This window comes from Urocitellus parryii, chromosome 10 (genome assembly GCF_045843805.1).
Source record: "Urocitellus parryii isolate mUroPar1 chromosome 10, mUroPar1.hap1, whole genome shotgun sequence".
Classification (NCBI taxonomy): Eukaryota; Metazoa; Chordata; class Mammalia; order Rodentia; family Sciuridae; genus Urocitellus; species Urocitellus parryii.
Genome location: NC_135540.1, coordinates 24,492,050 through 24,507,178, shown reverse-complemented (window position 1 = coordinate 24,507,178; position 15,129 = coordinate 24,492,050). Strand labels below are relative to the sequence as shown.

At 44.2% G+C, this 15,129-nt stretch overlaps 1 protein-coding gene across 5 annotated transcripts in view; it reads right to left on the bottom strand.

Annotated features, from left to right (window-relative positions):
• Dclk2 (doublecortin like kinase 2) overlaps positions 1 to 15,129 on the bottom strand; it is a 150,226-nt gene that overhangs the window by 5,476 nt on the left and 129,621 nt on the right. For 4 of the 5 annotated variants that reach the window (XM_026384687.2, XM_026384690.2, XM_026384688.2 and 1 more), the window contains 5 exons: positions 9,328 to 9,461; positions 8,859 to 8,936; positions 3,363 to 3,459; positions 1,954 to 2,034; positions 508 to 624 (listed from right to left, as the gene is read on the bottom strand). In XM_026384687.2, coding sequence (XP_026240472.2) covers positions 508 to 624; positions 1,954 to 2,034; positions 3,363 to 3,459; positions 8,859 to 8,936; positions 9,328 to 9,461 — 507 coding nt within the window. The remainder of the gene's footprint in view (positions 1 to 507; positions 625 to 1,953; positions 2,035 to 3,362; positions 3,460 to 8,858; positions 8,937 to 9,327; positions 9,462 to 15,129) is intronic. The other variant, XM_077803182.1, reaches the window with a different exon arrangement.

The following is a 15,129-nucleotide window of genomic DNA, read 5'->3' as shown; positions in this document are numbered from 1 at the left end:
AAAAAACAGTGATTCTTGTTACTTTGTAACATTTTACTAATCATGAAAAAAAATTTTAAATGTTGTTCTGTAATTTCAAAAGCTCCCAAACTGTCTTTTACAAAACACCAATTTTTAAAAAATCAAATTTGTCTACCTTTGACTCTTTTATCCCATAGAATAATCTATGTGTGAATCCTAGAGTAGGCCTTTGCTCACAATGCACACCCCATTGGGGCTTTCTCTCTAAACAAGACAGGGAGACAAGGCGGAGGCTGCTGCCCAGGAGCTCCTGGCACCTGGACCCGTCAGTCTGGCTTCCTTGGCACCTGCAGGCACCACCCCCAGTGCCCAAGGCCTGGGAAGTTGAGTGCCCTCCATGTGTAAGCCCATCCTCCCGTGAACACAGGAACGTGGAAGGCACCGACTTCCCAGCGAGCTGAGCTCTTGGCTCAGAGGACTCGAGGCCAGCTCAGCAGTCAGGCCAGATGCCATGGCTCCCTGTGGCAGATCCTATGCCCCACTTACCATGATGACAGAAACCCCGGTGGTAGTGCTGCTCTGTTTGGGAAGCGCGTTATTAAAGTGCTGCTTTAGTTTACCTGTGACCTCAGCGTGCATGTTGTTCTCCTGGGAAGTGTCGTCCTGCAGAAAAGAAAAGAATCACACACAGTGGTCTCTGATCCTCACACGGAAGCCGTCTTTCCTGTAGCAGTTACCACCCAACCAACCTCCTCTTCCTTAAATAGGCCCATCCTAGCCACAGGAGTAAGGGAACAGTGATCTTTCAAAAATTATTATTGGGGGCTGGGGTTGTAACCCAGTGGTAGAACACTTGCCTAGCATCCACGAGGCAATGGCTCAATCCTCAGCAACACACACACAATTATTGTTTGATTCAGAAATGTCATGCACTCAGAAAGACCCTAGACCATTCACTCCACTCCTGAGAACTAGAAAAGACCAAGGAGCCAGCACAGGTCTCCAATGGACAAGGAGGACAGTCATTAGGCTTCCGAGACCCTCTTTCGAGGCACATAATTTAGCTTGATCCCTCCGATGGCAACATGGAAAACAATTCAATTTATCATTTTCATCAAGAATTCATGCCTGGCATGGTGGTGCATGCCAATAGCCTCAGCTGCTCAGAAGGCTGAGCCAGGAGAATCTTTTGAGCCCAAAAGCTTGAAGCCAACCTGGGCAGCATAGCAAGAACCCCTCTTTTAAGTTAAAAGAAAAAAAAAGACAGTGGGAGGTTAGGAGCACGTGATCAGCATGTGTGAGGCCCTGGATTCAATCTCCAGCAACAAAACAAACAAAAGGAATTCATTTAATTATTCATCTTTATTGCTCACAAAAAGATGTGGCATCTCAGCTACTTGGTTCAAGAGCCCTGTCACTCAGCCCAGGAGAGCAGCCAGCAGGGTAGTAGAGGGAGGGCCCAGGAGCCCCCAAGTCAACAAGAGCCCTTGGCTGTACATGAACTCTCTGGAGACTCCCACATTTACAATTTAGTTTGCTGTGTTTACAATAAGCTCAGAGGAAATGCTAGTCTACATCACACACCTCTGCCTGCCTCTGGAAGGGACTCAGACTCGCTGTCCCACAAGGGCTCTCCCATGACCATGTGGACACACGGATCACAGTCTGAACATGCTCATCTCTGGGGCAAATCCTGAAAACCCAGAACTACAGGAGGCAAGACCTGCAAGGCTCCTCAGAACACTGCCAACCTCCTCACTGTGAAGATGAGGAACTGAGGGCCAGAGGTTACCTGCCTAGGTTACCCACAGAGCAGGATCTAAGACTCTGGCACCCTGGTGTCAACTACCTTCTTCCAGAGAGCTCTCTGTATGCTACTTGCTCATTAGGAAAGGCAGGGATTCCAGATGCTGCAGAGCGTGCACACACAGTTTTGGTGTACAAAACAGAGCAAGGGGCAGACATCCATTCCCTGGGAAGGTGGGTACTTACTGACACCCAGGGGTGACTCAAGATTTGTCCCGCAGTACACCGAGCTTCAACGTTTACCTGAAGCATTTGACTTATTAATTCCTATAAAAAAAGAAAGAAGACCACAGAGAAGGAAAAAGGGGAAAATTTCAGAATACAGAAACCTGAGCTTGCACCAAGCACTTCAGGGAACAGGCCACATAGCTGCTCAGACACTGAATGTGAAAGCCACACTCTTTGTGCCCACTAGGCATTTACCAGAGCCATCCACCTGTGTCACCGGCAGTGCAAGAGAAGGCTTCTCCCAGGCCTCCATGAAATCAAGATGTTCTCCCCTAGGAGTTCTGGGTTGTTGTCACTCCACAGGGTCCTGCTGCAGTATTTGGTCCTTTTGCCAATTCAGCAAGACTTGTGAGTTTATTCTTCTATTCTGATAAGTACCCACATAGTTCTTTTTTTTTTTTTTACTCTTTATTTTTTTGGATATACATAATGGTAGAGTGTATTTTGACATTCTACATACATGGAGTATAACTTCCCATTTCTATGGTTGTATATGATGGGGAGTCATACTGGTTGTGTATTCGTATGTGAACATGGGAAAGTTATGCCCAATTCATTCTACTATCGTTCCTATTCCCATCCCTTCTCTTTTCCCTTCATTCCCCTTTGTCTAATCCAATGAACTTCTATTGTCCCCTCCCACCCCATATTTATTGTGTGTTATCATCCACATATATCAGAGAGAACATTTGGCCTTTGGTTTTTTGGAATTGGCTTATTTCGCTTAGCATGATACTCTCCAGTTCCATCCGTTTACCAGCAAATGCCATAATCTTATTCTTCTTTCTGGGTAATATTCCATTGTGTATATGTACCACATTTTCTTTATCCATTCATCTGTTGAAGGGCACCTAGATTGGTTCCACAGTTTGGCTATTGTGAATTGAGCTGCTATAAATATTGATGTGGCTTTGTCACTGTAGTATTCTGATTTTAAGTCCTTTGGGTATATACTGAGGAGTGGGATAACTGGGTCAAATGGTGATTCCATTCCAAGTTTTGTGAGGAATCTCCATTCTGCTTTCTAGTGTGGTTGCACCAATTTGCAGTCCCACCAGCAATGTATGAATGAGTGTACCGTTTCCTCCAAATCCTCGCCAACATTTATTGTTAGCTGCCAATACATACTTTGTGAATTAATGAAAGAATGAATGTTCAGAGGAACAAGGTAGGCATGGTGGACCAGGAAGACAGTCAGTCAGGCTTTCAGCATTTGGTTAAGAACTTCAGGGACTTTCCCATGGGATGGTGGACTTAAAGAAGGACCATACATTAAAAATTGAAGAAGTCCTGGACCTACATGCCCCATGTGACAGGTGAGCACCCCATGACACAGCTCAACCCACAGAGTCAGGCCCAGACGGTACCTTGGCTGAATCTGTGATGTTATCCCAGTAGGGCGCTGGAAACTCCAGCTTCCCGGCCAAGATCTGGTCGAAGAGGTCTTCCTGGAGATTGTTTTCACTAAGTGACAAAGAAATGGGAGAAAAGTCAAGTCACCCAACCGTTTTTCAAAGAAATGCTCACGGGAAGTGGAGTCAGTCTCCCTGGCTTGGGCCTTTCATGTCTCAGCGTGTGTCACAACTGCAGTCACAATCTTTCCTTTTAGACAAGGAGACAAAGAGCATTTCTGCAGGCCTGGGAATGAGAGAAACAGGCGATAACTTAGGAAATTCACTGAACGAATGCCGAGTTTCTGTTTGGGAAGATGAAAAAGTTCTGGAGAGGATGGTAGGGGTAGCTGCACAATGAGAGTCCTCTGTGCCTCTACCCCCTACACTTAAAGATGGTTAAGATGGAGGCCATGTACCTGTCATCCCAGCTGTGAGGGAGGCTGAGGCAGGAGGCTCACTGGAGCCCACAAGTTTAAGATCAGCCTGGGCAACACAAAGAGACCCTGCCTGGATGAGTGGAGTGGGGACAGTTAGGATGGCAAATTCAATCTCATGGAGATTTACCACAATAAAAAAATGACTCACAAAAAACAGAATCTACAAGTGATGGAAATTTTCATTTCAAGAAAAAATGAAAACAAAAACCAGTCCTCACTTCTCTCTCATGGAGGAGTAGAGAAGCAGCAAACCTGAGTCAGATACACGTGACCGTCCTCTTTCTACATTTCTAAGAAAACAGCAAAGATCAGTGAAACAGCTGACCTATGGAAAAGTCGAGGGAGCGCAGAATCTGGATCCAACATCCATGACTGAATCAGCTCCCCACTAAGACTTGACTCTCTCTCAGACCCCAGGGAAGAGCCTCCCCCAGGAGACACCCGAGATTACACAGACCCAGCAAACCCACCTTGGCGGCTCCCAGGTGGGCATCCCCCGCAAGCCCCTGTGCAGAGGGTCCCACCCCACAGGTGCACGCTATGCACAGTGCTGCCTGATGAAGAAATGACGTGAGTTTCAGATGAAGGCACCAGGAAATGTGAACACACCAGTGGGAAAGTCAGGCTCTTGGCAATTTCTTGGCAGCCACAGCGCAGTGGGCACACAGATGGCTGGAGTGAGGGACAGAGGGAGGGACAAGTCTTTCTCTGGCTGAGACCAAGATCAACATCCAGAAGTGGAAGCTGTACTCCCGGCAAGTGTGTGGCATTTCTCGGAATTTCTCCACCCAGCCTTCAGGGTTTTGCTCTCAGAGAGGGACAAAGACAATCGCGGTGTCCCTAGATGTAGATGGCTTATGGCAGTGTCTAGAGACAAATTCTAGGGCTCTGTGATGATAAGGCAGCCTCGTTTTTGTTCTATTTAAAAAAGAAGAGTTTGTGAGCTTTGTGAAGACCTGGGCTTTGAACCACACCCAGCCTGATGGACATCTGCGGGTCCGTGCAGCCTGGACAAAGGCACGGCAAGAAGGTCAGGCTGGACATCCAGGCATGGGAGAGACCCTCCCTCTTGTCTGAAGAGTGACCTTCTGGGACACATGGATTTCCTTGTAGGTTTCTTTCTTTCACTGTTACATCCCTACGACTGCACTCAGCTCAACACCCCTTTCACAATGAGTGAAGAACACACAGAGGGACACAATGAGATTTTACAGGAGCCTTCAGAAAACCAGAGGACAACAGACCGTGTTAGAAGACAAAAAAAAATGATCTATTTCTGAAATTGTTCCTTCAAGCTCTCCCTCCTTATTCCACTGATCTCACCTTGATTTCCTTGGAATCTCAAATAGCCTACGTTCTGTCAATCTGTTTAGCTTTCTTGTTGTTCATAAGTAACTGGACGCTTTCAGAAGGACTGTGGCACTTGGAGATGTCACCCAAGTCAACAAATAAAACCCTGGGGCATCTCGGCAACTACAGCAGGAGGGACCCCAAAGCATGACCCGCAAGACCTGTAGCACCCACTGGAAGAAGAGAAAGCCAAAGATAACCCATCAGCTACTCTGAACCCACACTGGATGTATTGTCACAGGGACACTCTGCCACCTGGCTGAGATGCTTCTGGCACTTTTTAATTCTAAAACAACACAGCCCTTGGAAGCAGGTGCTGGATGTGGAAAACTGACCAGTAAGAAAAACCTCAAAACAACAAAAGAGTCAGTGCACACCCCCTGTCCAGGGACAAGTCATCCCGGGTCAGACAAGGCAAGGCGGGCCACGACTGACGTCCCAGGGCCTCGGTTAAGGAGTGAGAGAAACATCAAGAACCCTCGTTCTGCCCTATGAATACTTCTCGTCAGTGGCCCTAAGAACAGATTTGCCTAGGCAGCAACAGAAATTTGGAGTGCTCTCAAAAACCAATCTCCTTCCTAGTACAAATGAATCTGAGTGAAAAAAAGAGTGGAGGAGAACATGTCAAAGCAGGGCTAAACCTTAAAACCTTGGAAGAAGAAAGAATGAGAGACTTGGTGGTCAGAGATGCTGAAACTGGAATTTCCAAATAACAAAATTTCAGCTCAGAAGTTTTAGGTTTAAGTTGCCTTCTAAATAAAGCAAAAAAAAAATTGATATATTTGTTTAAAGAACCTTTAATTCAGGTACAAATTTATGTAGATAATCTATTTTACACCATAATCATTTATCTTTTGAGTTCCCAATTCCATAACATTCCATATACTTTTTTATACTATAACGATAGGAAATCTACTTACAACATCTCTGTATGCTGTACAGAGGTTCTGTAACTAGTGTTTAATAGCACAGACTCTGTTTCAACACAATGATATGAAGGAGGGAAAGCATTTTCTTTAACTTTGGAAGAGGGCTCTCCCCGGGGCTGTTGGGGTCGGCTTCTGCATAGCAGGGCAGCTTTCAGTGTAGCCAACCGATTCTCATTAGCCAAGGTCACATCTAGATCCCACAAAGAAGCTGCTGCCCACTGGGTAGCCATCCATAAGCACATACTGCTCCATTGGAGTTTCACTTGTTAAAAAGTAAAAAAAGTCTTTAAAAAAAAGGCAGCAAACCCCCAGACCAAGGACCCACCCAGGCTGCACTGGTGACCACAAACACTAGAGGGAGTCGTGAGCACACATTCCTGTAAACCTGATCCCCAGGGTCCTTCCCTGCGGATCTCCACTTGTCTAGCCTCCAGGGAAATGGCTGCAAAGAGCCCCAGGACCACCTGCTGCCAAAATTGGCTCCTCTTCTGCATTAGACTAGTTCTCACTCATGGGTTGTCACTAAAACCAGCCAGGGCCCAGCGTGACTGTAAAAATGACCAGGAATATGTTGCCCTCGCTCTGACAGACTTACTTTCTTCACTTTCCCCCACATTTACTCCAGAGTTAGCTACTAGAATTGAAATGATCAATAGTGACAAGGGTGAGGTGAGCAGAGACTGGGAAAGGGACAGGGCGGTAGAACTCGTCTTCTCTCTGGCTGCTTCTGGGAATCCTGCCTCCAACATCATGAGAAGCCCAGGCCAGCCCAGTGGATGAAGAAAAGGCATGTGGCCAGGTCATCTCTGTTGTCCCAGCAGACATCCAGCCCACTATCAGGCACATGAGTGAGGCCACGCTAGACCACCACATCCCACCATGTCAGTACGGAACTACCTAATCAACCCACAGAACTGTTTCACACCCCTAACTGTGGAGTGGTTACTTGGCAAAAGCTAACTACCAGGTGCACTAATCCTACAGCCCATGAAACCCACCTGAGCATGACCTTGAAGGAAGACCATGATGTTGATGGCTAGATGGACAGACTGTCCTCTTATAAAACCCTGCTCATACATCAAGGTCCCACTCCACTGTTCCATCTTGCTTTCAACATTTTATGATTTCTAGCCCTCAACTAAGCATGTCCTCAAGCTTTAGTCTTCTTGATCAATATTTCTGTGATGTAGGTTTCTAGACCATAAAACTCACAAAACAAAGACCAACATCTCTGTGTCAATCTTCTGCTGATGGCAAAAAAAAAAAAAAAAAAAAAAAAAAAAACCCACTGTTCAACTTAGTTAAAAACCTTTCAACTTTTCTGTATGCTTTAAAGTTTTCATATTCAAATGAGAGAAAAGATAAACCTATTTTTCACTTACTGACCCAAGACAACACTATAAACACCAAGACCAAATTCTGGTGTCTCCCCAAAATTCATATGTTGAAACTGATCCCCAATGTGATGGCATGAGGAGATGGGAGGTGACAGATCACAAAGGCAAAGTCTTCATGAATGGGGTTAGTGTCCTGGTAAAGGATCTTAGAGAGCCCTCCCCACCCTTTCCTTTCTGCTATGTGATGGTGCAGGGAGAAAATGGCTATCTATAAACAGAAGGTGTTCCCCCAACAGACACCAAATCTGCTGGTGCCTTCATCTTGTACTTCCTGTCTCCAGAACTGGGAGGATTAATTTCCATTGCTTCTAAGCTACCCAGACTGGGGCATTTTGTTACAGCAGCAGGAACAGACTTAAACACACCACAGCCACAGGGATTAGGCTCTGTCCCCACTTTATTCCCAGCACTTAGAAGAGTGGCTACCCTACAGCAGTTATTCAACAAATGAATCTAAAATGATTAAAGGGATTAAAATAAAAACAACACTCAAGGAAACAGAAGAAAATCAAATGTGCATTGTGAGATGAACTTTGGCTTCAAAGTCATTCATTTGCTCCAGAGAGAGAAATGACACTGACCAGAAGAGCTGCAGCCAAGCCCCTCACTTTTGCCAGGACCCAGGCTGCTAGGTGAAGAAGGGTGCAAAGCCCTGGACCATCATCTGTGGCCACCTCCACTCCACCAGGGGAGGCATGTAGTGGTCAGGAGCTCGTTCTCAGGCATGCTGATGCCAAAAGTTACTTGTGATTCTACTTCTTTACTGAATAGCATGTGAAGGGCTAAAATGAATATAAAAAGAGAGTGCCTGTTTCTGTAAGAACAAAGTTGAAAACTTTGTGAAGATTATACAAAAAGTGAACTGTTTAAGAAAAAACCATCAAATTAAGTAAAAGTGACCATTATTGACAACTGGGGGTAAAAGGCTACCTGAAGGGATTCAGCTACTTCACAAGGATTTTTAAGTTGTACTCTTATTTAAAAAGACTGAGAAACTAGAAATCGTAGACCCTGAATTATGGATATACTGTATGAAAGAATGGCCACAAGAAACTCAGGACCATACGCAAAGCAGAGGCCTTGCCTCTTATCTGAAGTGTGGTCAGGCTGGGGTGTAGCTAGAGCGGGTGCTCGGCAGGTATGAAGTCCAACTCCTAAAACAAAACAAAACCAACCAACCAAAAAGGTGTGGTCAATGAATACACATTGACAGGCTGTAAATTAAGATGAAAAAGTGAAAGATGCATTTACAATGTTTAACATTTTTATTGGCCAACCAGTTTCTGATCCCAACTGCCAGGAATAAAGCATCCGAGAATGTATAATCCCAATAGAGTCACCCAAAGCACCACTGACCTTCGGAATGGTGGGAATCCACATAGAAGTATGTAGGTGATCACACCAGCCGCCCAAATGTCCACCTTCAGGCCATAGCTGGGGAAACAGAGGAAGGAAGGAATATGATACAGCCCCCAAATACCCTCCATGGAGTGAAAGATTGGGGGTCATCAAAGTGTTCATTTCATGTAGAAGAATGAATCAGCCTTTGGTCAAAGTCATCTGTTTCTCTTTCAACCTAACTACAATCTTGGTGACTCTTGTTCAATGACTAACACTGTCTCCGGGGCAAAAGTCCCCGCGTGGGGCTCTTGGCCAGGGAAGCACAAACTCAAGTTCCTGACATCGAAGTCATAGTGCAGGTCACGCTCGCTCGCTGCCTCGAGTTCTCGCCTTCACAGGAAGCACTCAACACACAAGCACAGTTGCCACAAAAACGTACTTTCTCCCCCAGAGTTAAAGCACTAACAACCACCAGGGCTCTTACCCGGTCTCGGCGATGATCTCAGGGGCCACGTAAGTAGGCGTGCCACAGACCGTGTACAAAGGGCCTTCCACCACCGTGGCCAGCCCAAAGTCTCCCAGTTTCAAAGACTTGGTTCCGTCGGGATATTCACACACCTGCAGCAGAAAGCAGCCTACAGTCAGAAGGTTCCCCCAAAGCAACTTCAAGAGGGCCCTCAAAATGAAGCAGAAAAGACAGGTACACTTATCAATCAACTCAGAAGAATTTACTCCGTGTGATGTGAACACCACGAGTTGCCTCTGATCTTTGATTCTTCTCTTCAGGGGTTTTGCTTGACTGTGAAATTTGGAAGACATTGTTTTCCATCTTTGCAGAAAGTAAACTACCCTAGGAACCTAAGGAACCACTGTGCTTGCTCCCACAGACAGGTGGCTGCTTATGTGATGGGCTTGAGGGGCCCAGAAGCCTGGAGGCAGGAAACTGACCTTTATTTAGTACTGACTGTGTGCAAGGCACTGGACAGCCAAAGAAAGGGTGCTTATTAAACCACCAAAGTACTTCAGGAGTCATTAAAGTTTACTCTAGGAAATAAAATAAGGGGTGGGGATGGCAGCCTTGTTTTCTATACAATGATAAAATATAAAATATAAATATCATAAACTTTTTGTTTGTTTGTTTTGCGGTGCTGGGGATGGAACACAGGACTAAGCAAACACTCTACTACTGAGCTACACCCCCAGCCCAAAATGCAAATGTTATATAGGGGAAAACCCTGGAAGTTGGGGGGTGGGGAATGGACTTTGGAATTAGCCTCCATCTGAATCACAGCTCTCCTCATCTCCTGGCTGTATGACCTGTGAACATCGCTTCACCCCTCTGAGCAGATCTGGGAAGTGCAGAGATACTCAGCCTTTCCTGGTGGAGCTGGTGTGAAGGCATACTGCGGCAAACACAGATCAGGGTTCAGTAAACACTGCCTCCAGTCCCTGGAGGATTAGCTGACGACATAATCATCACCCGGGAAAAGGTTTTAAAAACGCTGGTGAAGAGGTGAACATATATGCTTCAACTGAAGCATGTCTGCAGTGGTATCAAGAATCTTAACATTGTTCATAACCTTTGACCCAGTAATTCTGCATGAAAAAAATCTATCCTAAGGGAAAAGGGACAGACCCAAAGGCCCCACACAGGGACGTTAATATCAGAATTTACGTATGATTAGAAACTGGAAGCAACACAAACCTCTAACAGGGCAGTGGTATTTATAGTGATTTGTATAGTAAAATATTATACAGTTGCTAATAAGCACTTTTCAAATAAATATCATATGAATGACATTCAACATGTCATATAAAGTAAAAAAAATCATATATGAAATATAATGCCCCAAATGTTAACAAGAGGTTGCATTAAGAATTATCTTAATTTTCTTATTTATGCTTTTCAGTAGTTTGCAAAACATTTATAATGACCATGTATTAGTTCTATAATTAAGAAAAATGATTTTTATATAAAAGCAACTTTTCCTTATGGGATAAAAATCTGAAAGTTACATTCTAAAGCAATAGCTTCAGAAGCAAGCACACATACATATACATGTGTGTCTGTATGTGTGCATATATGTATATATGTATATACTCGTGTACATATATATGTATGTATATATATATAAACAGCGTAATTTGGATTTGACTGTGTAGTCTTTTTAAAAAAAATTTTTTTTTAGTTGTAGATGGACACAATACCTTTATTTATTTGTTGTTTATTTTTATGTTGTGCCGGGGACCGAACCCAGTGCCTCACACATGCTAGGCAAGTGTTCTACTCCTGAGCCACAACCCCAGCCCCCTGTGTAGTCTTTAATTTGCTGATATCATCTTTCTCTTGGGTGCCTACTTTAAAAATGATGAATTTCAGGACTAGGGCTGGGGCTCAGTGGTAGCGCATTTGCCTGGCATGTGTGAGGCACTGGGTTCGATTCTCAGCACCACATATATTTTTTTTATTGGTTGTTCAAAACATTACAAAGCTCTTGACATATCATATTTCATACATTTGATTCAAGTGGGTTATGAACTCCCATTTTTACCCCGTATACAGATTGCAGAATCACATGGGTTACACATCCACTTTTTTACATACTGCCATACTAGTGACAGTTGTATTCTGCTGCCTTTCCTATCCTCTACTATCCCCCCGCCTCCCATCTTCTCTCTCTACCCCATCTACTGTAATTCATTTCTCTCCCTTGATTTTTTTTCCCTTTCCCCTCACATGCTCTTATATGTAATTTTGTATAACAATGAGGGTCTCCTTCCATTTCCATGCAATTTCCCTTCTCTCTCCCTTTCCCTCTCACCTCTCATCCCTGTTTAATGTTAATCTTTTTTTCATGCTCTTCCTCCCTGCTCTGTTTTTAGTTGCTCTCCTTATATCAAAGAAGACATTTGGCATTTGTTTCTTAGGGATTGGCTAGCTTCACTTAGCATAATCTGCTCTAATGCCATCCATTTCCCTGCAAATTCCATGATTTTGTCATTTTTTAGTGCTGAGTAATACTCCATTGTGTATAAATGCCACATTTTTTTAATCCACTCATCTATTGAACGTCAGCACCACATATAAATAAATAAAGGTCTATCAGCAACTAAAATATATATGTGTGTATATGTATATGTGTGTGTGTGTATAATTTAAAAATAAATAACGAATTTCAGAGAAAAGTAATTTCAGAGACCTCATCTACCCTGCCTTTCTCTGTTTGTATATTAAGTATATTTTGTTTGCTTTTGCTCTCATTTTACCATAGTAAAATGACCCAGATTTTCCTCTCAACCACTAACTAGAGGAGGAGAAAAGTCTAGAAAATGTTCTTTCCAGACAAGGATGCTAACAATGTCGTCTGTTAGTCTGAAACTTGGCGGTGGCTGATTTATAAGGTCAGCAACAAAAAGCATCAAGATCCCAGGGCTCCCCATGCCCAGGGCTCCCCAGGCTTTACAGGTACTTTATGAAGTATGACAGCATAACACCTCCCTTACCTGCAAAGACCTCATCTGAGTAAGAACAGTTTTTACCTTGGTATTTTCATCACTTCTTCCATGCTTATTATATATACATCTTTATGACTTAAAAGTATCATAGGAGAATTAGTGGTGAGAATTTTATATCCAGCTCAGATATTTCTATTTTGAGTCAGCAGAAACATATTCAAAGATATTAATGATTTAGCCTAAAGTCCCAGAGTCTAGGTTCTTACTCATCTCATAGACTTAAGACAACTTTCTATTCATTAGACTTAGACGTAGACATTAACAAGAACAGTCTACTATAATTACAGTTAGGAATTATGATGCATTTACTGAAACCCAGACATTAGAAATTCCCTAAGTAACTTCAGCGATAAGAACATTATAAGCACAATTTCCTAAATGTCTGTATCGTGAGTCAAAAAAAAAAATCTTACTGATGTCATTGTTATTTTGTTTATACAACTTAAAAACACACTCATTAGGTACCAGTTTTGAAAAATGGCGTTTATATTAAACACTCAATTTGGAGATGCCTAGGGGTACTTTAGAGTTGCTGTTGGAATCTCAAAAGTCCCTGAAGCCCCATTTTTCACATCCCCATAAAGAATTCAGAGTCAGATGCAGGGGCATAAGTAGGAAGGGAATAAACAGTCTATAGTTGCTGAATTATATCTGGGCAAGTGGTGCTCCTTGACCAAACACCAAAAGGGACGTGCCCTGAGGGGCAGACAAGCCTGATTCATCTCTCCCCAATGCTACACACAAAAGAAAATATTACCTGGAGATTCAAATCTTTCAAATCTTACCTGGAGATTCTCTTCAAAGAAGGAAGAAAAATTAAATATATATTGTATTTATAGCATTCCTTTTAAAAAACTGACTTTAGGGTTGGGGGTGTAGCTCAGTGATAGAGCACCTGCCCAGTACGCCCAAGGCCCTGGCTTCCCTCCCCAACACTGACAAAAGAAATAAAGAAAACTGACTTCAGGGCTGGGGGTATAACTCGGTAGTGGAGCACTTGGCTAGCATCATTCCTGAAGCCCTGGGTTCCACCCCCAGCACCAAAAAAAAAAAAAAAAAAGTGAGAAGAAACGAAACTGACAATTGACCTTAATAATGAGGTGAATAAATGAACAGGGACTCCAAGGCATTTTCAAGGACTCTGTAGCTAAAAATATTCTCCCAAACTTGATCTTAGTGGACTTCTGTAGTGAGCCCACTGGGCAATTACAGCACTATTATTTCCATTTCACAGATGAGGAAACTGAGACACAATAGCAGAACTCCAGCTATCGATAAGTGGCCAAACAGGGTTTTCAGCCAGGACCCTTGCTACGACTTCCTTTCTTACAGCCACACCATTCTGCAGTACACCCTGCCTCTGAACACCGCTGCCAGAGCCCTGAGGGCCGGCTGCACGTGCACAGATTGGGAGTGGATTTCAACACAAGGGTGAGAGCTCCAGCCCCTGCAGTGTTCAAATGCCCCACCACACACCGAGAGATGCTCTGACAAAAGTTGCTCTTGGAATGCAAAAATAAAATATGTGAGGAATGCAGGTCCCCCATACCAAGTGAGCACTGCATGCTCTCTAAATAAAATGTCAGTGTAATGATTTAGAAGGACTTCAAATAGGAGAAACCAACCCTCTTCTCTCCCCCGTCCCCAGAACTCCTGGAAAAGGTGGAATTTATCACTGGTCTCTCATAGTTAACTCTGACAGAGCACTGCCGGGCTGTAACTCACAGCATTAACGGCCACCCCTGTGCTCCCTGACACAGCAACCCATACATCTCTGCTGGCAGGGTTTTAAATTATGACACTGCTACCAGGGAAGGGGATGCAAATCAGATGTCTGAATGCTCTGGTGTTTAAAAACTGAATTAGTTCTTAGACAGGGAGAGGCTGGCAGTTGCTCCAGGTATTTTCTGTTTAGGGTCCCGATGACACTTTTTCCTCCAAGGCCCATGCAGACCTGCTGACTAAGCCCAGAGGCAGATGAGTGAGCCAGTAGGTTTTCAATGGCTGGCACACCTTACTTACGTATGTGCATCTGAGGCTGTTTCTGGGCCTGATCCCCTGGCCTTGCTACGTCACACATCAGCATCATCTGAATGTCAGTTTTATCACGTACATTCTCCCCTTTGGGTAGCACATGGAGGTTGGTTCAGATTTTGGAAGAGGTGAACATTCATTTAGGACAGATTAGATAAGAAACTTGATTCTGATTTCCTGATCACTCTCTGTTGTTAGAAACAGCCATACTGATCATATCATCTATCCTTGATGTACGACATGAGGAGGGAATACTGGGTTCAGATTCTAAGGAGACTTCATAAGTGTTAAGAAACCGAGTGGCAGGCAGAGGGTGGAGCTCTTTGGTACAGTGCTTGCCTCATATGCACAAGGCCCTGGGTTCCTGCCCCCCCCCCCACCCAGCACTGCACAGAAACCAACCAGCCAGCGGGTGGGAGAGGGAGGGGGAGGGACCATGAGCAGAAGGGGTGGTGAGTGGGACCAATGAGTTGGAAAATGGACACTCTGTAATGACCATCTCCTTCCTCCCTGGGCCTTGGCAATCAGAGCTGTAGGACAGGTTGGCTCAGGGTAACCAGTCCTTCCCCAGAAATCTATGGCTTCCATGTTCACAGAGAACAGTAATGACTGGGTCCACTAGGCTGAATGGACTGTGCAGAGCAAGGAGTCAAGGGGCATTCTCAATAATACAAAACTACAGCCACATCTGGAGAAAGCCCTGTCACCTTTGCTTGTAAAGCCCCTGGCCAAGCTC